Genomic DNA, 22740 nt, shown 5'->3' on the forward strand with positions numbered 1-22740 from the left:
CCCTAGTTGCATGTACCAAAAATGTCTGTTGTTTTACACTGTGAAAAAAGGTGCAATTATAAGACAGACAGATACTTGTGATGAACTGATATAAAAAGAGAAAGATATCTTTTGATGAGTTACTTGAAAAAATGTCTGACTCAGAAAGGGGTCAATAGGGAAGTGCACACTCAAGAAACCTTTTTGAATTGTGAAGTTTTGACATCACTCGTAGGAACACATCACAGCTAATATTATTGCTGATCTTTATTATTTATTATAGACGGACTACCAAGATCAGTCTGCGTTTCATTCCACACCATACAAATGTGAATTTCCCTTCATTACTATTTTTTATCAACTTCCATCATGTCTTGATCAAGCATCGGCGTCCCTCTTGGAAACTTTTCACAAGATTGTTGAGCAATGGTTTCCGTAACGTTTTTTGACGATTAGGCATTATTTAGTAACTTAAATAATAAAAATTAAATTATATCATGGGGATGGCTGTATTACAGTAGGGGATTTCCACACACGTGTGCAAACACGCCATATAACTTTTGACAAATTTTAATAAAAAATATCAATACAGGAAAAATATGTCAGACTGTTTTAAAAGAAACATCAAACTAGCAGCATCACAAGTACAAAATGGTCCATAAAAATTCATATTCACCAGCCATACAAAAGAGTAAACAAAGAACAAATTACAGAAGTGGTTCTTTATATCATAAAAATAATGGGGAAAATGTAATGAAGTAGTTCAGGCATTTGTCTTAATTAAATTGCCAAAGTATGCAGTAATCGTTTTCAGTTTGTTGTTCAGAAAGTTCTGCTCCACTTCCACCTTTCCACCTGGACCAGCGAGAGATGCGATCTACATAGAGATAGAGGGATAGAAAATATAGGAAAAACGGTAAAGATGGTGAGCAGGTGTGATATGCTATCACAAATTTGGCTACTGGTCTCTAATAGCAAACAATGTGGTTATTGGGATCTAATATCAACACCATATCTACAGATCCTCAGAATGTTTAAATAAACGCAGAATGCAATGACAGATCTAAAATCCACACTTGCACAAACTTTATCCAATTTAGATATTAGTCAAACTGAAAAGAAATGTATTGTAGTCAAACACCGGAAAGCGGCGTGGTTTCAAAAGGTCCAACCACACAGCATCATACAAAACTTTTAGAGAAATCAGAAGACCATGATAGAGCTGCACCTGTCCAAAAATGCATACAATATCGGCCCAAGAATAATAAGGTCAACATTGGTGAACATACGTGTAACAAATTCAAACGAAATCATAATTCTCTAATTTATAATCTTTGCTATATTGATTTCTAGCAATGGACTTTCATACAGTAGTTTATAGGAGTAGAACCAAACAGGTACGGAAGAAGTAAATTCAACAACGAAATTGAAATCTACAGTATATAGAAATCGAAATCTTCAAATATACATTTACACATCATCCAGATGCTTTTGACTAAAAAAACACACTTGTCTCACATAAAAATATTCAAAATGTGAAAGTACATTACCTGTTCCATGTCTGCATTTCGTGGGAGAAAATAGACAATATTGTCCGAAATCATCTTTGATAATCTGAAAATTTCACATGTACGGATTGTTAAGGAAGTTGGCAGCTGCAGTTTGAAGCTTCAAACACATACATTAGAAGGAATACGATGAGAGATGTGCAAAAGGAACAAATCATCTCCTCATGAGCTTCACACTCTAATAAAAAACAAATTTAGTGTACAAAATAGCATCACATTAGCTAACAACTAAAAGGATATCCATCAGGATTCATCATGGTCTTGATGTTGAAGACATCAGCACTGAGGTATTCTGGTCCACCCCAGGGAGGGCTGAGGAAAACTACATCTCCCCGCAGGCCTGGAGCCAGCTGTAGGAAGTCTCCCTGCAGGAACTCTATTCTGTTCTCCACACCATAGACCTCCGCATTGTGCTGTGCCAAAGCCAGGCGTACCGGATCAATGTCGATGGCGATCACTGAATGAAATGCAGATATGGATGTCACTGAATTACAACATCTAGAAACCCACTACAGCGACAGATTTCAGATAACAAACACATTGGTTCTCCACTATCAAGGAAAGGAAAGCTATACGTGGATGTGAACGGAAACAATGCAGGACCGTACTTCACCTCTTTTTCCAGTGAGGGCAAACTGAATGGTATTTCCACCCACGCCACAAAAAGCATCAATAATGAGCTCAGCGTTGAAGCTATCCTGAACCCTCAGAGCGATGTGCTCTGCGATCTTCTCTGGGGTCACTGAGAACCAGCCCTCTGTGAAGAGAACACATGAGATGCACATTGCCATTACAATTACAAGCATCTGGTTCAATTTCTTCTTGTGTGTCAAACAATGAGATAAAATATTGAGATTAACATACAACAATTTGATTTATGGGCTATCCTTAAAAATTCCATCACAAATTCAATTTCACCACCAGAGGGAGTCTACTGATTTTGTATTTTCTTAGACAAGGCACCTCTGACATCAAACAGCGTTGCTAAATATATAGCTTAATCTAAAATCATGTGATCCCATAAAAGCTTATAAATCAAAGAGCGGTTTTAAACAATAGACGTTACAACGTGTATTTCACAGACCTTAAAACAGAGTTCTTTTGAAAGATTAATGTATGAGAAGCATTTTGATGTGTATTGTTATGGTGTATGTGTGACAGAGAAAAAGCTCAGGCAAAGTAAAATGAGCTTCGTGAAAGTGAAGCTTAACAGACCATGTCCTGCTCTGATTCTGTGGAGACCAACACCACCTGCTTTTAGTCTCAACAAACCCATCTCTGTTTTTCCGCCTCTCGTCACTTACTCTCCGCTGAGAATAGAACACCTGCTCAAGTAACAACCACTGGTCTGGAGCAGCAGCTTCAGTGCTTCCTGTTTACAACGCGAGTTCTGGACAGTAGGCAGCATCAGAAAGCCTGTTTGTACAGGTGCCATGCATAATGACAACTTAAAGGGACAGTTCACCCAGACATAAAAATCTGTCTTGCATTTACTCACCCTCGAGTTGTTCCAAATCTGTATAAATTCCTTTGTTCGGCTGAACACAGAGTAAGATATATGGAAGAATGCTTGTCACCAAATAGTTCTTGGCCACCTCTGAAAAATGTCTTTATAAATATCACACTACAGGCGGTAAATGGTTGCGTGCACCAAGAAATCTCTAAAGCTCTATCCAGTGCTCTTTAGTGGTTGTCTTTTTCAATTCCATTTATAAATCAACACAGCTGACAAAATGCTAACGTCATTCTGGTGTTTGTTGTCTGGTAGTAGTAAAAAGACTGGTGTTTTTACATCTATATGCAGTAGCCCTGAAGTAAACTCCTCCCCGTGAAGTACACCCCAGGTCAATCTCAAGGGCCAGGGTGCGAAGTATAGAGGATTCAGCCTACGCTATCTTTCTCTCTTTCTTCTGTTTAATCCGGCAGCGCTGAAGAAAAAAAAACTTCACTGTGGCTATGGGCTACTGCCACTGTTGACATGAATAAGTGAATAGGTAAGAGGCTCTGATCTCACTTTCAAACAGAATTCCAGATGCTTAATGAAAGAGTTATGATTTAAAAGTGAGAGAGGCTTATAAAAACATATTGGTTGTGGTGCTTTGAGGATTCAAAAGAATGTTGCCATCCACGAGGACAGATTATCTATTCCCAACAGGAGCATTCACGGTGCTGTTTGGAATTGATGTTAACAATTGAAATGAGATTTAGCCATTCCCAAGATCAAGACTATTATAATAACCTGCGTTACTTGCGTGATCACAAGTAAAACAGCTTGTCTAAATCACTTTCGTAGTCATAGCAATGCATCTCAATCACGTTGTGGTCAGGACAACACCAGAAGGTGTATTTTGCTAAACCTCCACCTATGGGAGATATGGACAGCTCCCCGGTTGCCCAATACACTAACAGGAAGGCTTTGAAAGCCAGAGGACGGTCACCTAGAAAGGCGGCAAGACACGTCATAATGTAACAACCCACATGGGCAGTGAGCTATCCCAGTAAATGTATGAATGACATGTTGCAACTTGCATACAGAAACAAACAATCCTGACAACACACATTATAGAAACTTTATGAACTTATAATAAGGGGGCGGGATAAGAGTAAGGCTACGAACAGACTTCCCCCAAAACAGCATCTTGAGCATACTCTTCACGGATTAAGCACAGATGTCCGAGTTCGACACATGCACAGTACAAACGAGTATGTGCGCTCTACTAGACCGTCAGAGGGCAGCGCCGAGTCGCGTCATTCAAAGACCCACTGCAAATTAATGATAGAGGAAGTCATTCGCCATTGCAAACATTCCGAGTAAACAGCAAGACAACAAAAACAACAACCAATCAGTTTGGAGAAGGATATGCTTCTAAGCTTACTGTTCAATGGTTTGAGTGTGTTGGTTTTGTATCGTTCTTCTTCGACAACGGCACACTGCACACTTTCTGTGTGTGTATTGACACCGAGTGCACTACGCTTCACACGGACAGGGCGTGCGGACGACCACGGACCCTCTTGATGACGGAAATTGCTGGCGGTGCTTGGACATGGAGAGCTGGAGCATACTTGCGCCGCTTAGTCTCCAGTGGACTCAAATCTTCTCGCTGGCGCGGTGCGGGCTTCTAGGGACAGTTCAAAAGCCTCATCCTCTTTCTCCCTGTCATCGCAATGATGTTGCATTAACGCCATTGCAGGACCAAACAGAGCTTGGCTGGTCTCGATCGACTGTTCTCCAGCGACGCGTGGCTTTTCTCTATCAGGGAGATCTCACAGATTAAGCCACAGTGCGTGCTCTCAGACCACCGAGAGAGCCACAGATAGCCCACTAACTTGCACTGCTTGGCAGATATTACAGAGGTCCCTCTCCTGGTCAGAAGCACTTCGTAAGGCCATTCATTCTATGTTAAGGGAGTGGCCGCACACGCACAAATCTCATACGGATAGACTGTGACAAGGCAGCGGAAGCAGTAACATGAGAGGTTACAGAAGACTGGATGGAGTCGTGGTAATCCAAACCGAGGATGCCTGCCCCATACTCATCCCCGGAGACGCTACAGTCGGCCCAGCTGAGGGAGGTCGCACCGAGGGAAAGCTTATACAGCGACATTGTCTGTTACCAGTGTCGTAAATAATTGCACTTATCAAACCCATGGGGAGATGCTTGGGCATCTGTTACGGGTGCCTACTGGACGCCTTCCCCGGAAGGTGCTCCGGGCCCGTCCGACCGGGAGGAGACCCCGGGGAAGACCTAGGACACGCTGGTGGGACTATGTCTCCCGGCTGGCCTGGGAACGCCTCAGTGTCCCCCCGGAAGAGCTGGAGGAAGTGTCTAGGGTGAGGGATGTCTGGGCATCTCTGCTTAGACTGCTGCCCCCGCGACCCGGCCCCGGATAAGCGGTAGAAAATGAATGAATGAAACCCATGGGGAAGCAGTGAGCCATATCCATATCCACCACTGGCTGCATAACCCAACTTCTGTTGAGCTTTAACTGGTGGACAAATGGTCCAACACTGTCCTGTAAAATGTCCAGGCAAACTTGTGAATTCTGTTATACATCAGTCACAGTAAGCTTTCCAGGCCCTGAGGCAGCACAGCGGACCGACAAATGTAACAGTCCCTTCACCCTATTTAACAGTTGGAATGACTTACTGATATTTTCGCCTCACATCTAATGCATATTTTCTTCAGTTTTTCTAAACATCAGTCCCTTCATTCCTGGTGTCATTCAACGTTCTGTGTTTTAAAAAGTGTTTTATGTTTTTTCCAGATATGGACTCTAAAAGTCTTCTTGACATCACTGAGCATTCTGTGTTGTGCTTTTCAGGTCATCTTTGCTGAACTCCACTTTGCTGGATGCCCACACAGCATTTAAAGACAATATGCCTGACGAACATAGGCTTTTACAGACAGTTTTGTAACAGGTTACAGCTTCTTGTGTATTAAAAATTCTCAGCCTTTTGGTGTTCTGAGATGTCTTTTGTTGCAGGCATAGGTCACATCAGGCTATGCTTCTTTTGAACAACAAACCCAGTCCATGCCGTTTTTGTTGTATGTTATGTCTTTAAGCCAGTGGTTTGCAAAGGGGGTGGGTAGGGGTACGCGGCCCACAAGGGGGCCCCAGATGTCTTCAGAGGCGGGCCTCAAGATGATTAATTTATTTAAATTAGACAAAATGACAAATGCATTAAAATAAACAAAAAACCCAGCTTTTAAATTATTTGGCCATTTTAATAATGAATAAACAAACAGAATAACCATGGCCTTTGAATATTGCTGAACAGCCTTGGAATCAAAACAATTGAGAACCCCTGTTTTAAGCAAACTGATAGTAGACAAATATAATGGACAATTTGAATGAATCCATGTAAAAACCAACGAGTTTAAACACTGGTTCCAGTATTACAAACTATATTCTTGGTGCTCGAATGGCTAACGAAAGTTTAACCTTAACCTTAACCAGTTTTCTCATTGTTTCCCGTCCTTTCCCTTAATACTATAAATAAAAATTGCTAAAAGGCCAATAAATGTCTCTTAAGCAGCTCTGCCAAGTCAGGCAAGTAAGAAATAGCTGAAGTTCAACAGATAAAATAAAATGACACAAAAGAAAGACGATTTAACAAGCAGGTTTATGCACAGTTTTATATACTGTGTCCATTAACAGAGTGGCCCATTTTGTAGGCGGCAGTAGAGGAGCACACACAGGTAAAGCACTAGAGCTAAAGGTTGTCCTCTGAGGCAGAGCGCTTGATTTGTGCAAAATGCAGTGTGGGGAAAGAAAACACAGCTCTCTTCAGCACTGTAAAAGCTGCTTGCTCTCTCATTTGCTCCAGCTCTCTCAGTCTCCCTTCCTCTGGTCAAACGCAGGAGGTGTGAGAGGGGTTTCGGAGTCTAGCGTCAACATACACACACACACACACACACACACACACACACACAGCAGACATAGACAGTAGTGCTTTTGCAATCATATCGCAATCGCGATGTCAGGCTACCTGATTACATGACGGCAAAATGTTGCGATTATATTAAAGAAACATGTGCATTCGTGGACGTGACTAGACGTGCATTCGTGGACGTGACTAGACATCCATTCTAAGTGATATATGCCCATCTTCTATGTGAGAAAAAAAAAACGAGTTATCTTGTGTGGCGGTGGCGCATGTGCTTTGTCATGTGACTTGCGGGGCGCAGTTTGGAGACGTGAGAAAATCGATGCAGAGCAGACAGACACTAAACTAGTGGTCAGAAAAAATGCTACCTCTGTTATTAGGCGATATTGTAGTTTCAGGATATCCGACACGGAGCAGAGAGAGGTACTGTGCAGAATTAGCAAAGCTAAAGTTCTAAATAAAGTACTAAATAGAATGCTTTAGAAAGAGGATTCAACCAGTTGGTTGAGTAACAACCATTTAAAGTAACAAGAAAGATCACAGAGGTTTAGGTTTTACAGATTGAACCACACATTTATATCCAGTTTCTTTTTCCAAAAGAGTTCATACAAGTATATGTTACAATCTGCTTAAATGTCTGTGTGTTGGGATTATTTTCCTAAAAATTTGTACATCCGTATTTATGTTCTATTTGTTTAATTTGCCTGTACTATATTTTTTTTAAGTTAATTGATTTCAGTAATGCAAAGATGTTACTGTTATTAAATTTTATAACATTTTATTTTAATTTGAAAACTTTGTGCATTCTAGTTCTTGTTGCAAGTTTGAACTGTAGATCTCATTTGAGAAATACAAATTTCAGCATTTTCAGTTATCTGTGTGTGTATTTTCCTTGATATAAACCAAGTAGACTCATTATACCCAGTTTATCGTATCGCAATCGCGATTTTTACATCAATAATCGCAATGTGACATTTTCCTCAAATTGTGCAGCCCTAATAGACAGCTCATCTGTCAGCCCACACTTACAGACTCCACACATCTCTTCAGCTGCTATGACAGTGTTTCCCCTACCATTACCTTAGGGGGTTCCCTACATAACCCAGATGCACACATCACACGCTCTCATTTATGTTGATTATGTTTTTCCGCTATATCTTCTAATATCTTTATTTAGCGCCACACATGCTCCATTTTATCCCTTTACGTTCCATGAGCGCTGCTTCTCCTGCCAAAGACGCGTATCATATAAAGATCTGTAGACACCAAAAGCAGGTAAATAAATGGACAATTTTACTGTAATGCTTAAGTAAACAATAATGCATTAGTAGCCTAATAAAGGCTTTTTAATTCATTTCAGTCGTTACATTTTGTTGTCAGTAGCTTTTTAAATATTAAAATAGACCACTAGGACTTCCCTTTAGCACCAGAGCCTACAACACATTTTGTCAGCTACCAGGCCTTTCATACATACTGTGGGTATCCGAATATAAAATAAATGGCCTGATAAAACACTAGATATTAACTTTTTACATACAGATTCGACTGGGCTCAATATATTTAATAACATTTATTTAAAAAGTATTGTCCGGACCTCCGCCTACAAATATAGAGACTCCCCCCAAAGCTGTAAACCTAGGGGAAACACTGTCTGACCTCACAAATACATATCAGACACACACTTGCTCCATTTGACCGTATTCATTTAGTAAAATATTGTTGTAATTCTTGTTCCAAACACATTTAGTTATTGATGCTGTTGACAAAGAATTTGGGTTTTGTCTACAATAAATATAAAGCATTATAATACTCACCATGGTCAAGTTTGATTCCTTCATCGAACCTTGAAAACAGGCGGTACCGCTGGGCCCAGTATTTGGCCAGCTCGGGTTCTGCAGCAATCTCAGGAGGCATCTCGACATCTTTTCTCCTTTTCCTTTTCTTTCTTGTTTTCTTTTTTAAAGCCTTTACGTTCTCCGCTGAGAAAGAGAACGGCATGATTATGTCAAACTGAACCATTGTGTACTGAATAAGAAGCGTAACACTGTTAATTATAGGCTTTTAGCCTACGTGGGCAGACATTATCTCATTGATGAAAGCAAAGGGCTGAACTCTGACCTCCTTGAGCATTCTCGGGAGCATCAGGGAGAAGGAAGTCAGGTAAATCCAATGGCTGTAGTTCTCCTCTGGGATCTGGGCCATTCTCTTGCCCATCTTCTGCTTCAGGTGTCAGTTCTGGGTGCATTTTCTTCTGCTGTCCATCCTTTTCTATGCATGTAGAAGTCTCATCCATCTCAGTATTTTGTGCAGATCGGCCAACATCATCGGTTGTCTTACATGACTCGTTCAAAGCTTCAGGCATGGAAGTTGAAGATACCTCTTTGGAGTTAGAATCAGTCTGAACTTGGTGAAGGAAGCTCTGGACCTGAAAGGATATGAATACTGTATTCAACAATCAAATAAACTTTGTCATTGGATAAAAGATCCAGTTAATTAAATTAAGTGGAATATAGCGGTGAGGTTGGGAATTGCAACCAACGGCTCACTCAACCCTCCCTTTTGAAGCACTATGGTGGTTGACACAGGACTAAGAGGTCGTTTTGTTTACATTTTCTCCTTTGGTATAGAAATAAATTTACACGCTCGGAAGAGCAATTTGTCCGTGTAGGAACAACATGGTGAATTCCATGCAAGGGGACACACGGTGTCTGTAGATAGAAATAGCTCATTCTAAGGTTATAAAAACATAACACTTCATTATGTAAGGTACACCTCTGAAGACATAGTTATTTTTTGCCTACCATTTGAAACTTGCAATGTTTGAAACTTGCAACCTCCCACTAGGGTGGTTACCATGGTGTTGCTATGGGGTTAATAAGGTGATATGACTGTTGCTATGTGGTTGCCAGAATGTTCACGGTGGGGGCACACAAGCTCAGCCCTGGGCTGTATTACTTTCTTCTGGTCCTTAGATATGACTAAGGTCCCATATTCAGTGTACCCCTATTGGATTTTTCACCGGTTTCATCATTCACCAGGTATAAATAATGCATCTTGCATCCAATTCGATCTGATAAAACTGAACACATATCTCTCCTGAACAATCTGCACAATTTGATCAGATAAAACTGAACACATATCTCTCCTGAACAATCTGCACGATTAAAGATATTTATCGGCCACTAGTTCATCACTAGCGCAGGACGAGTTACGTGCTAGTTACTTTTTGTGTTAACCTGATGTATAAGTGACCGGTAGAAATAGTGATGTTAGCCTTAAAGAGCGCCACTCACAGCAGAAAAATCGCAGAAAACACATTAATAAAAAGGAATCAGCAACAGCCTGAAAACAAACTGGTGATAATGGCTGTTGCAGTTAAGTTTTTGTCCTCCACAAATCAATTCGTGCTACAAAGAGATCAATTCCAAAGCACTGCAGTAAATTGGTCTTGTCTCTTCAATAGCTACAAATCCGGACGTACATCAATTCATATCTGGCTGTGTCTTTGGCACGAAACACCAAAATCCACCCTGAGGAAGTGCATACACAACAGCACAAGATAAAAACAGATTAAAATAGATAATGTTTAAAAATGTAAAAGTAAAGTAAAAAAGCTCTTAAAGCCCACCCCCAATCTTTTTGAATATTCAAAACGCCAGCAAAGACCAAACCTTTGATCTTGTCCCGTGTGTGTTTGACAGCTGGGAAAGTTCTTGTTCATGTCAGGGGTGAGAGTGGAGGTTAAAGCGCCCCCGTCTGTTTGACGGGAGCTGACAGCATGCAGTAAGCAGGTGCTGTGATGAGGGGGGTTAGATGGAGAAGCTCAGTGCAGACTGCATAAAAAGCTGAAGTGTCAGACTCGATGCTTCTTCTGGCTCCCTGCCCACTCTCATCCCCTTCAATACACACACACACATAACCTGAATCCCTTCACAGTTTACCCTATGCTTTACTGATCTGTTGTAAGGCCACCAGAATGACACATCTTACACGTAATCCTTTCAAATCCGTGTGTTAATAAATCCTCAAGAAAGCACAAACGAATACATATAATAACTGAAAGTATCTTAGTTAAACGGTTTGGTGTCGAACAGAGGAGCTAAAACATGAAACTATACAAGGTGCATAATATAAGTGTGAGTCTGTAATTGAGAAGTTTATTGTGTAGTTTATGCACATGAATAACTTCCCATTCACTCTCTATAATGTGTTCACTAAATGATTTTGTTGCAAGGAAAAACAATGAACGACGTAAAAAACGACTTACTTTCTGGAGGGTTTTGCTGAAGTTTGGTTTTGTGGTTTGTGGCCCATCATCAGTAAAAAATACATGCTTGTTGATTTTGCCGACTGCTTGTTTTCTGTATGAACCCTGGCCTGGTTTCAGCCTCACAACACTTTCAAACCTGCCATGGCAAAACACGACATTAATGGAAGGCTCGACTCAAAGCTGACGAGAGGTGTCAAGCAGCGTCCAGGGTCTTACTTGGGCTGTGAGCCTCGTCTCAGTCCAAGAGCATCCCACGCATCCTGAACCGGCAACTCCTCGGCATCTAGTTCATGACTGTCAGCAGAACAACCATTCACAAACCATTGGATTACACGTACAGTATCAGAACAAATGAAGGCCTGATACAAGACAGCTCACCCTCTTTTCAGTTTAGCCCGCCTGCTATCAGGAAGTTCATCATCATCGTCGTCATCATCATCATTAGATCTGCTCTTTAATGGCTGCCCGCTCCCATTATTCAACTGAGCCGAGGACTGCTGCATGTTGTCAGCTGAAAACACAATTTTTTTCAGTTAACTGGGTTGCATGAGGTATTAAACAAGCGTGCATTGCATATACAATAGATAGCATTAGTCATGGCCTGACAATCAGGATGACGAGTGCCATTTTTAGAGCGGCTGAGAGAGGGCTGTGATCAATTCATGCACTCTGTGCTTCCTTTCTCTTGTACATGTGCTGGCATTAAAAATGCATAGAGCCAAGTCACATGCTCATTTGACGGCTGACATCTTTTGATATGACAAATTAAACATTGAAGCCAAGCCAAGCTTAGGCTTGGAATATGATTTGCTTTTAAAGATGGTGTGACACACAGGGCGTTGCCATATTAGTGAATAGAGTACTGGCTTAATGTCGCTGTGATGCCAACATTAAGGTGAGGATGTAACAGGTGGCCATGACAGACTGCTGTAGAAATCGAACTATTGAGAGGGTTTCAAAAGGCAACGAGACTTGTTAAGAGATTTGTTCGTGAACACAATGTGCTCTACCAAAAAAAACGAATGCCTGAGCTTTAATCTCCATGAGAAGAGCAGTACTGAAAAGAGAGCAGTTATTCCACTTAGTTTTTTATCATCTTCTGGCATTTGAAGAGCTTTGCGCCACTAGAATTGCAATCTGTTTGTTCATGTGGCTTGGCATAAGGTTAGTTTAACCAATGACGTTTAGAGTGAACTTGTTGGTGAATCTTCGCAAATCTTCCTCAGAGTCCTCAGATAAATATGCCTTTTTAATCTTTATTTTGCAGTTCGCCTGACAGGGTCAGACAAGTCTGAGTAGTTTTGATTTCTGTCTGCTGTTTGATAAAATGTCAGACAGTAAAAAGTAATTATTGCAGAATTTTGTCACACTTTTTATGTGATATTTTTTAGGGCTGCACGAGACTGAAGTAAAATGAGATGCATTCACTTTAAAAATAATATGTTAATATGGTATGCATTACAAGGTTTGTAAAATCAGTTTTAATTAGAGATGCAAAGACATATGGTCCAATAATAATAATAAGTATCTGTCCCTAAAAGCAATTTTTCACATTATCAGCCCGCATTTTAAGGACCGATATAGTCTGTCGGACAAAAAATGCAATGGATTTGTGCTCTGTATATAGAAAATATTAAGTAATTATATGAATGAATAACTTTAATATTTCTGAACTTTCTAAATTTAATCTTCAGAATTGGTATCGGCAGATATTACTCGGAGTAATCGGCTATTGGCATTGGTGGAGATATTTTGTTTCTCTGCATCTCTAGTTTGAAAATATATCTCAAACTAAAAAGGATATAACCAACATACATGTTTCATATTCTTTCTTGGAAAAGAAAGTATATCATCACTTCTGAAAGTGAACAGACATGTTACATTGTTTTAGTCCATATTGAAAACCATTGTGATTGCCATACTGAAATACATAGATAATTTCAAAATATTATGCAGCCCTACGTTTAATTTGTACTTCACTTTGAAAAATGGCTGAATGGCTTTTTGTTTAGCAAGACATTAAGCTTACTTTGTTTCCAAGTTGCATTGGAATTTTGGTGTGACTACACAACATCAAACTATGCAGCAGACAGGTGTTGACATATCTGGGCTCAGCAAGCGTGACAGCTGGGAGACCACAGAAGCCACAGCATATACACAAGGTGATTTTAAATGTCGAAACAGAAGCACTAACCAGCCGTGTCAGTGCGCGCTCTATGCGAGGACGACCTTTTGCGGTTTCCACCATCACAGGGCTCATCAGAACTGTCACAGGCCAAACACTGCTGACCATCTTCAGCACAGTCAACATCCTCAGTCAGACCCAAGCTGCTTATAAGGTGTGTAACACTGGCAGCATTTTGTTCTTCATCTCCTTTTGTTTGTGCTGAATCCAGATTCTTTATTCCCTCGGTTTCTTCTCGGCTGGCCTGATCATCCTCCGAAACAGCAGCGGTGCTGTTGGACTCATCCACTGTCCAGCCCTGAGCAACCCAGTAGTGAAACTGTTCCCAGTAATACAGATATGTATGGTTATAGTGTTCATGCCAGTCTGTTTCTGAGTGGTCATGTGTTTTACTGCTGGAGGCCTCTGGATGTTTCTCCAGCCAGCTCTGCCACAGAAGACTCTCACCCTGCTGCTGCCAGTACCTCAACCAGGACTCTTCTGAAGCTGTCTGTTCAGTGGACGGCTCAGTAACATTACTCAGAGAACCCTCCTCATGTGTGTCGGAATAATCTGTGAGGGTTTCCAAATGCTCCGTGCCTCTTCTGTTCTTTTGTATTGCGAAAACGTGACCCTTAAAGACATGAAACAATGATTCCTTTTGGTTTTTCAAAGCACAACCAATTGATTTCCTAAAGGAAATGTATTAACACTTTATAGTGGCTTCCTTTCAAAAGTAAATGAAGAAAGAAAATAAAAAATTCAGGGACTTGTAAACAACCATAATAAAATAATCTTAATAGCTCCCTTAAAGGGACAGTTCACCCAAAAATAAAATGTCTGTCATGGTTTACTCACCCTCAAGTTGTTCCAAATCTTTATAAATATATTTGTACTCAAGAACACTGATAAAGATATTTGGAAGAATGCTTGTAACCAAATCGTTTTTGGCCACTTCCGACTACCATAGCAGGAATTAGGAAAAATGACAATGTTTGCTTTCCTTCATTCTTCTCACACGAAAGAAGATATTTTGAAGAACATTGGTGACCAAACAACACTGGTCCGCATTGACTTCTATTGTATGGAGCACAAAAGCACATTTCTTGAATTCTTTTCTTTTGTGCTCCACACAAGTAAGCGTGAAATTAAACTATGACAGATCTAACTACAAGCAAGTGGGGAAAGATTGCAAAAAAAAGGTCATTACGATAAAGTGCTTCCATAAATGAACAGCCATGCAAACAGAGCATCATCCACATATAAAAGGTAGAAAATATAAAAAAGACACACGTCATTCTTCCGTTGTGATAAACTGCCAAACTCTACAGGAAGTCCCATACTGGCCATGAGCATGGTCTCTTCATCCACTTCTGCCTCCTCCTCTTCGTCATCATCATCTACGGACCCGATGTGATCCTCCAGAAGCTCGTCCTGATCACCAGCTTCCACGTCTTCTAAGAAACAAGACAGATTGCAAAGTAAATGTTTGCCTTTAAATAGCACAACCCGTTACAAGGTTTAATGCAAGAACAATATAAAGCCATGGCTGTCTTCAGGGATTACTAGATATTAAAGAGAAATTGTACCTTGAAATTCATTGCCAGCCTGACTCAGTATGGCTTTACAATCTGAGCGATATAATTCTCGATCACTGCGGATGAGAAGAGATTGTGGTTATTATTTACAATGGCAACATCAAATGTTAAACTACAGTCAACAAATGGAGAGGTCTGACAGGTCAAATGAGTGTTTCATAGGTCACTTCCGCTGAAGGACTGTTTGTGGTCAACAGATCAATCGTCCGTTCAGTTCAGTTTGTCACGTTTACTGCTACTTTGCAGAATAATTTACATTAGTCCATAAATAACACATGTAAAGTACAAATGTTCAAACATGCATTCAGGTAATATCAATTTAAACACGATTGGAATACATACTTGACGTAAGCCCGGGAACACAGGCAGTGTATTGTCATTTCTGTTTCTGACCCCTGATAGAAGATGATATCAGCTAGAGGAACAACATTCTGCTCTCCATAAGCGATCATGACACCTGTCAGCGGGATCCTTCAAGAGATCCAAAAAACTAGCGCCTTAAAACTAGCTTATCATCGCTTACAGATGATAGAAATAAAAACGAGTGCGATAAATACAAACACGAGCGTATTAAAACTAGCTGGACTAAAACTAACATATAATATACACCCTATCTCCACGCATGACTGCCACGCGGGTTTGCTTAAAATATTCCCCTCGTGTTTTGGAATTGTCTCTTCGCGTTAAAAGTCTTTCGGGACGACACAAAGATCGCTTTTGTAAAGCGTGACGACTTTTATTATGAAATGCTAGGAAGTAGACGTTATGGGTGCATGCGTGGCGCCGCGCAGACCGATCTAAGTATGACGCTGAAGTACCGCAAGAGCGATTCGAACGCGTGATGTGCATTCGCTCTCGCGGTATTTCGATGCCAAACCCTGATCGTCTGTGCAGCGCCGCGACACGCAGCTCGCGTCACATGTAAAGGGAGCCGCCGGTTCAATCAGGAAGAACAACATGAACCGAGGGCAATAGTGTCAATACCATCGAGCTAACGTCATGTAAGAAGGATTCCAGCAGAGTTTGTTTTAAACGCTCTCGAAAGCGGCTCAGTGTCACAGTTGTTCGGATGAAGTAACTTGTAGTAACTTGGATGAAGGCAAGATCTGCAGCTGCTGCAATAATTCCTGATTGTTTGACGTGGATCGTATACATCAAGTGTGATATAAGACAGACAGGGCTAATCGAGCGACGCCTGTTCCTTTACATCTTTCATGAATTAGACCATGTTTATCCGCACGGTGTTGACGTTTGTGCAGCAGCTTTACCTGTGACTGGGTGATCAGGAGTGAAGATCTCAATGCCATCGATGTCAATGTATTTTAGGTCGTTGCTCTGATGTTGGTATGTTTGGACGAACTACGGTTTCCGAAGGAAGAGGTTCGTATTTATTTTGATTATATGGAATGATAGAAAAATGTGTATTTTGCTTGTAAAACTTTTCTTATTAACTGTCCTTTTGGCCCATCTTCAGGTCTCCCCTTTGGCAGATTGTTGACCTGTTGATCCCATCTTCCACCGGGAGAGGCTTACAGTGAAGCAGCATGTCCAGCAGGAATGAGTCTTGTCTGTTTGGGAATGGATCAGTGGGTTTCCTCTCCTGCTTGTTTCATGCGTGGGAGGAGTGGGCTGGGGTCGGCCATCTCGAGGACTACCTCAGTGTCTTGGAGTATTTGCTCTGGGTTTTCACACCTCTGGCCATAGTCTTTATCCTGCCTTTCCTCATAGTCATCCTCCTATATCTGTCCATCCTCTTCCTCCACGTCTATAAGCGCAAGAACCAGCTGAGGGAAGCTTATTCCAACAACCTGTGGGACGGCGCAAGGAAAACTCTGGCAACCCTTTGGGACGGACATGGAGCTATATGGCACGGTGTGTAATGCGTGCATGGGGATTTGACTTCTGTTTAGGTTCATTAAAGGAATAGTTCACCCATTTACTCACCCTCAAGTTGTCCCAAATCTTTATACATTTCTTTGTTCTGATGAACGCAAAGAAAGATATTTGGAAGAATGCTTGCAACCAACATAGTAGGAAAAGTGACAATGGAAGTCAAAAGTGCCCCGGAACTGTTTGCTTTTCTACATTTTTCAAAATATCTTCTTTTGCGTTCAACAGAACAAATACATTTATAAAGCAATTTTTCCTGCTATGGTAGTCAATGGTGGCCAAGAACTGTTTGGTTACAAGTCTTCTTCCAAATATCTTTCCCTGTGTTCAACAGAACACCTAAATATATACAGATTTGGAACAACTTGAGGGAGAGTAAATGATGACAACATTTACATTTTTTGGTGAATTGTTCCTTTAAGATAAAACTTTATATCTTGTTATTCTAAATCAAGTTGCTTCACATTCTTCCACTGCGCTGTTATTTAGATCTTTCAACGATAAATATGAATATTCATTAAAAAAGTCATTAAAAGTTATATCTAAATATGTTCTGTAAGATCAGGGACCACAGCTCAAATTAAACCGTCTCATCATTTGACAGCTCAATTAATGATGATCGGATGTTTCAGGCAATATGTTATCATTTTAAAATGTGCATTTGTAAACTGCTCGGTCTTATTCATCTAACTAACAGCTTTGTCTGATTCTATGCACATTTATTATTTTCACAAAGTGCAATGATGACATTTGCATGGAATAATATTTCAACAGAAATGGTTACAATGATATACATTCATAACTAATTTGATATCATACCTTACAGAATGCATGGTTTCTTTATTTTCCACTTGATTAAAAACATGTCTTCCGTGTATAACAGGTTATGAAATCCATGGTTTAGAGAAGGTTCCAGATGAAGGACCTGCCCTAATTGTCTACTACCATGGGGCGATTCCTATAGACTACTATTACTTCTTGGCAAACGTTATCCTTCAGAAAGGAAGAACTTGTCATTCAGTGGCTGATCATTTGCTGTTCAAGGTTCCAGGTAAAACAACTTCATGCTGGCATTATTTGATAAACCAGACTCATTTGGCATATTTGTGTCATTTGGAACAGAATGTTAATAAGAGGCCTTCTCGCCAGGGTTTAAGCTTATTTTAGAGGTGTTTAGCGTTATCCACGGACCGCAGGAGGAATGTGTAAAAGCCCTGCGTAACGGCCACCTCCTGGGCATCTCTCCTGGAGGGGTCCGGGAAGCCCTGTTCAGTGATGAGACTTACCCCCTGCTTTGGGGCAAACGTAAAGGATTTGCACAAGTGGCCATCGACTCTAAAGTGGTGAGTGACCGTCTGTCATTTTGAAGACATACTTTTCTGTTTTGTTGTACTAAGGATCTGTTTCTTCCATCCAGCCAATAATACCCATGTTTACTCAAAATGTCAGGGAGGGGTTTCGCTCTCTCGGAACACTAAGTGAGTCACACAAAACAATTTTCACACGTTTTCATGATAAGAGTGTATTATTGTAAATGACATACCATTGTAAGGAACTCTCAACTTTTCTTCAAATTCTTTCAGAATTTTACAGATGGGTGTATGAGAGGTTTCGCCTGCCGATAGCACCGGTGTACGGAGGCTTTCCGGTGAAATTTCGCACCTTTCTGGGCGACCCCATTCCGTATGACCCCAAACTCAATGCAGCTGAGTTAGCTGAAAAGGTAGGACTTCTTTAGACTGCCTGGTCTGTTTTTGTACCGCTTTGGTCATGTAAAGGTAAAGTTCTGACTTTCTGTTGTAGTTGCTGAGCTGGGTTTTTTTCAAATGTCGGAAAAAGCTAAGAGAGGCTTTAACCTCTACACTGTCCTTCCCAATCCTGACCTTTTGTTGACTACGCTAACATACTCTGTGCAGTGTCAGTTGTTTAAGCTGTCCTATAAGGGCATGTTCCAACCATTCATCAAAAATGCAGGTGTAGGACTCTGTGTAGTGAGAAAATGCTTTATTCATTCGTCACAGATGTGCAGGATGTCCAGCCTCCCCAAAGAGTCATTCACAAGAACAATACTATAAAAGAAAGTGGTTTGGTCTCTCACCTGCTTTCATCACATGCCACCATCAAGTGGTTAGCAATAACAATACTTATTAGAGCCTAATTCAATTCAATTCAATTTTATTTATATAGCGCTTTTCACAATTTGCATTGTTCCAAAGCAGCTTTACAGGGGAAAAACGAAAAACCCAAGAAAGGGTAAAACACACTACATGGTGTTTTATATAATAAATCCAATTGTTCTAGTAAATAATATCTAATGTCAGCATCTCCTGGTGGTTTATTTAGCATATTTTGCATTAAGTGAATGCTTGGCAGAATATTTCGTAACTTGGCACATTTCTTAGGTGGAAAAAGGCTGTTTTTGTGACATTTGAGATGTGATTTCGAAATGACAGGTTGCTGTCTAATATAACGCCTAGATCTTTTACTGTATTTGTTGGAGTAACAGTACATCCATCAACTTGCAGTTTATAATCAGAAATATTTGGTTTGCGTGTCTTTGGTCCGATAAGTAATATTTCTGTTTTTTAGAATTTAAAAGAAGGAAATTACAGGTCATCCAATGTTTTATATCTTCAATGCACTCTGCCAATTTGGATAGGAATCATCTGGTCTTGAAGAGATATATAGCTGAGTATCATCTGCATAGCAATGGAAGCTAATTCCATGTTTTTTAATAATGTTTCCGAGGGGAAGCATGTATATGGAGAACAGCATGGGTCCCAGAACCGATCCCTGAGGTAATCCATAATTTACTTGCGTTAGATTGGATGACTCCCTATTTAAATGGACAAATTGATGTCTGTCTGACAGGTAAGATCTAAACCATTGTAGTGCCTGTCCCTCAATACCAGTTCAATTGTGTAAGCGATCTAGAAGTATGTTATGGTCTACGGTATCGAACGCAGCACTAAGGTCAAGCAGGACCAGGAGTGAGATGTTACCTTTATCTGATGCTATAAGCAGGTCGTTTGTAATTTTAACGAGCGCAGTTTCAGTGCTATGATGCGATCTAAAGCCTGACTGAAATTTTTCGTGCATGTTGTTATTTTGTAAGAAAGAGCACAACTGAGTGCACACTACTTTTTCTAGTATTTTAGACAGGTATGGGAGATTTGAAATCGGTCTATAGTTTCCAAGTTCATTTGGATCTAAGTTTTGTTTCTTGATTAGAGGCTTAATGACGGTCATCTTAAAGGGTCCTGGGACATGGCCTAGGTTAATTGACGAGTTGATAATGTTGTAAATGGGCTCAATTGCAACAGGTAGTAACTCTTTTAATAATTTAGTTGGTATGGGGTCTAGTAAGCAAGTTGTAGGTTTAGAAGTTGCGATAAGTTGAATTAAATCTTCCTGTTTTATAGGTGAAAAACGCTGGAGCCTTTGTTTTGGAGCGATGGTTGGTGCTAATTCATAGGAGAGATTTGGAGGTTGAGTTTTGAGGAGGTTGAGTGTCTGTTTGGGTTTGATGGGTTTCTTGCTTTTAGAATGGACATAGGATAGCATAAGAAGGGCTTTAAGCTTGTCAACAAACCTTGTACGGAAACACAGAGACTTTCTTTCTTGAGATGGGGCTGAATAAATCACAGTGCCTATAGATACAGTATGGATACACCGTTAAAACGTCTTGACTGAAAGAAATACAGACTCGGGCAAGAAATGAAACCAATGATGATCATATAAAAAGGTTTTTTAATCCTACCCATGTTTTCAGGTGCAGCAAGCAGTTCAAGCACTTATCGACAAACACCAGAAGATACCCGGAAACATCCTCAGAGCTCTTCTGGAGCGATTTCAAAGGGAACACAAAGATTAGAACACTTGCCTTCTCTCAGACTGGAAAAATCGACTTCTTGAGGACTGGATATTATTTATGATATTGTTACATCATGCTACTGACACTCTAGTGGACACATCTGGGTCATGAAAACATAAGTATCATCATATTAGCAACGTTGGATATCAAAATAATGGTGCGTTTTGGTAACATCTGTTACATGTAGTCTTACTCGTGTTGGAGAAAGTGCGGTTTTGAGTTTTTGTGTGATTTCGTTTGAATCCATGATTTATTTGCACACTTTGAACTATTTGAAGGACCACTGCCAAAATAGTTTGTTGTCCATAAAGACTTTGTTATATTTTTAATGATTTTAAAAGTATCAGTCTCTCCTGCATTGGTAAACGGATGCGTTGAAGTATATCAGAATTTAGTGTAGACAGTATTTCCCTTATAATCTCACATTTATAAATTGTGTTTGTTTTAAATGACTAACATACTGTGATTTTTGTGTGTGTGTGGGAGAGTTTGAAAGCACATTTATTTTTAGAGACAGTATACAGTTGTAACAATGTCACATTTGTTGTTTGATGTTGAATACTTCTTAGTGTTATATCTCTGCTTATCAGAAGTCATGAACAAACTGCTGTCTATACATTATCATTTGGTATGGATGGTATGGTTTGTCTAGCGCTCAAATTTGCCATAAATGTTGCATAGTAAAACCATTGTGATGTGAAGAGAGAATACATTATGCAAGTCTTCATGAATTTATAAATACAACACAAGACTTTCAGAATTCATTAAGATTTATAACATTCCTGTGATTTATGGGTATTAATTGATTACTGTTTCAACCAGCATTAAAGGGATAGTTCTGTCATCATTTACTCGCCCTCAGATTATTCCAAACCTGTATACATTTATTTGTTCTGCTGAACGCGAAGACATTTGGCAGAATCTCAGTAGACAAACAGAGCTCATCCCCCATTGACTCACATAGTATTCATTTTCCCCTCAATGGCAGTAAATTGGCAATGATATTTGTTTGGTTACTCACATTCTTCCGAATATCTTCCTTTGTGTTCATCAGAACAAAGACAACCTGGTGGTGCGTAAATAATCCCAGAATGTTCATTTTTGTGTGAACTATCCCTTTAAGGTTCCTGAATCTAATATGTTGTCAACCACGATGTGTATGTTTCTATAACAGATATTTTATTATTCAAATTAAATAAATGCATACTGATGGATTTAATGCTGGATTTTAACACTCTTTAACAATTGATGGCCAGGTTTCTTAGACAAGGCTTAAGGCTAGTCCCAGACTAAAATGAATGTTAGAGCGGTTTTAACTGAAAATAACTTGCCCTGATAGATCTTAAAACATGTCAGTGCCATTGTTTTGTCTCAAGATGCACACCAGTACTGTATTGTTCTAAGACATTTAAAAAAGTGACCTATATATCTTAATTTAACTAAAGCATAGTCCTGATTTAAGCGAAGCCTTGTCTGTGGAACCGGGACCCGATATGCTCAGTAAATCGGTCTATTTCCCATGATCTTTTAATCTTTTTGTTTTTGTCACCTTTGTCTTGTGTATAAGGTTTGGTGTGTGGGTTATGCGAAAGTATAAATATATTTGGTAACTTCTGTGCATCCCTTTTAGATCCCCCCAAAAACCACTGGGAAAAAAATGAAGGAAACGTTTATTATTCATGATTTTGTTGTTGCATTATACATGTGGTCCTAATTTCCCTCCAGCCTCTCCAGCAGGGAGATTAGGGAGCAAAACCGTACATCATACGAGGTGTGAGAATACATATTTAGACAAATTCATCACTGAACTGTGCATGTTACAAACAAGCCATGTTGTTCATCATTGAAGCTTGTCTCAGACCTTGAAAATTCGTACCTCATTTACACTCAATCCGAAAGAAGGTGGCAAGGGAGTCCAATAAAATGACCACAGTGTACTTTATTAAATTAATTTGGTACTTTGTGTTGCATTAGAATCAAATAAAAATTTACAAAAATCCAATATGTAC

General features: G+C 40.0%; 2 protein-coding genes across 5 annotated transcripts; one reads left to right on the forward strand and one right to left on the reverse strand.

The window, feature by feature from the left end:
- Window positions 1–221: 221 nt before the first annotated feature.
- On the reverse strand, window positions 222–15807 carry tgs1 (trimethylguanosine synthase 1). 4 transcript variants are annotated; one of them, XM_079452674.1, is made up of 13 exons: window positions 15310–15807; window positions 14959–15023; window positions 14663–14826; window positions 13400–14003; window positions 11584–11716; window positions 11422–11499; window positions 11203–11341; window positions 9054–9360; window positions 8750–8914; window positions 2161–2304; window positions 1788–2004; window positions 1530–1608; window positions 222–856 (listed from the first exon to the last, which is right to left on the reverse strand). In XM_079452674.1, exons 1-13 carry the CDS (start codon window positions 15417–15419, stop codon window positions 743–745), a joined length of 2319 nt encoding a protein of 772 aa, XP_079308800.1. In that variant the 5' UTR covers window positions 15420–15807; the 3' UTR covers window positions 222–742. The 4 variants fall into 4 exon arrangements, with proteins under 4 accessions (XP_079308800.1, XP_079308801.1, XP_079308802.1 ...); XM_079452675.1 differs by having other exon boundaries at window positions 14663–14823; window positions 15310–15668; XM_079452676.1 differs by having other exon boundaries at window positions 14713–14826; window positions 15310–15659.
- tmem68 (transmembrane protein 68) lies at window positions 15757–22740 on the forward strand. The gene is made up of 7 exons (XM_079452704.1): window positions 15757–16347; window positions 16442–16839; window positions 17741–17908; window positions 18007–18200; window positions 18275–18335; window positions 18441–18580; window positions 20630–22740. Exons 2-7 carry the CDS (start codon window positions 16512–16514, stop codon window positions 20729–20731), a joined length of 993 nt encoding a protein of 330 aa, XP_079308830.1. The 5' UTR covers window positions 15757–16347; window positions 16442–16511; the 3' UTR covers window positions 20732–22740.

This window comes from Barbatula barbatula (genome assembly GCF_947034865.1).
Source record: "Barbatula barbatula genome assembly, chromosome: 3".
NCBI classification, from domain to species: domain Eukaryota; kingdom Metazoa; phylum Chordata; class Actinopteri; order Cypriniformes; family Nemacheilidae; genus Barbatula; species Barbatula barbatula.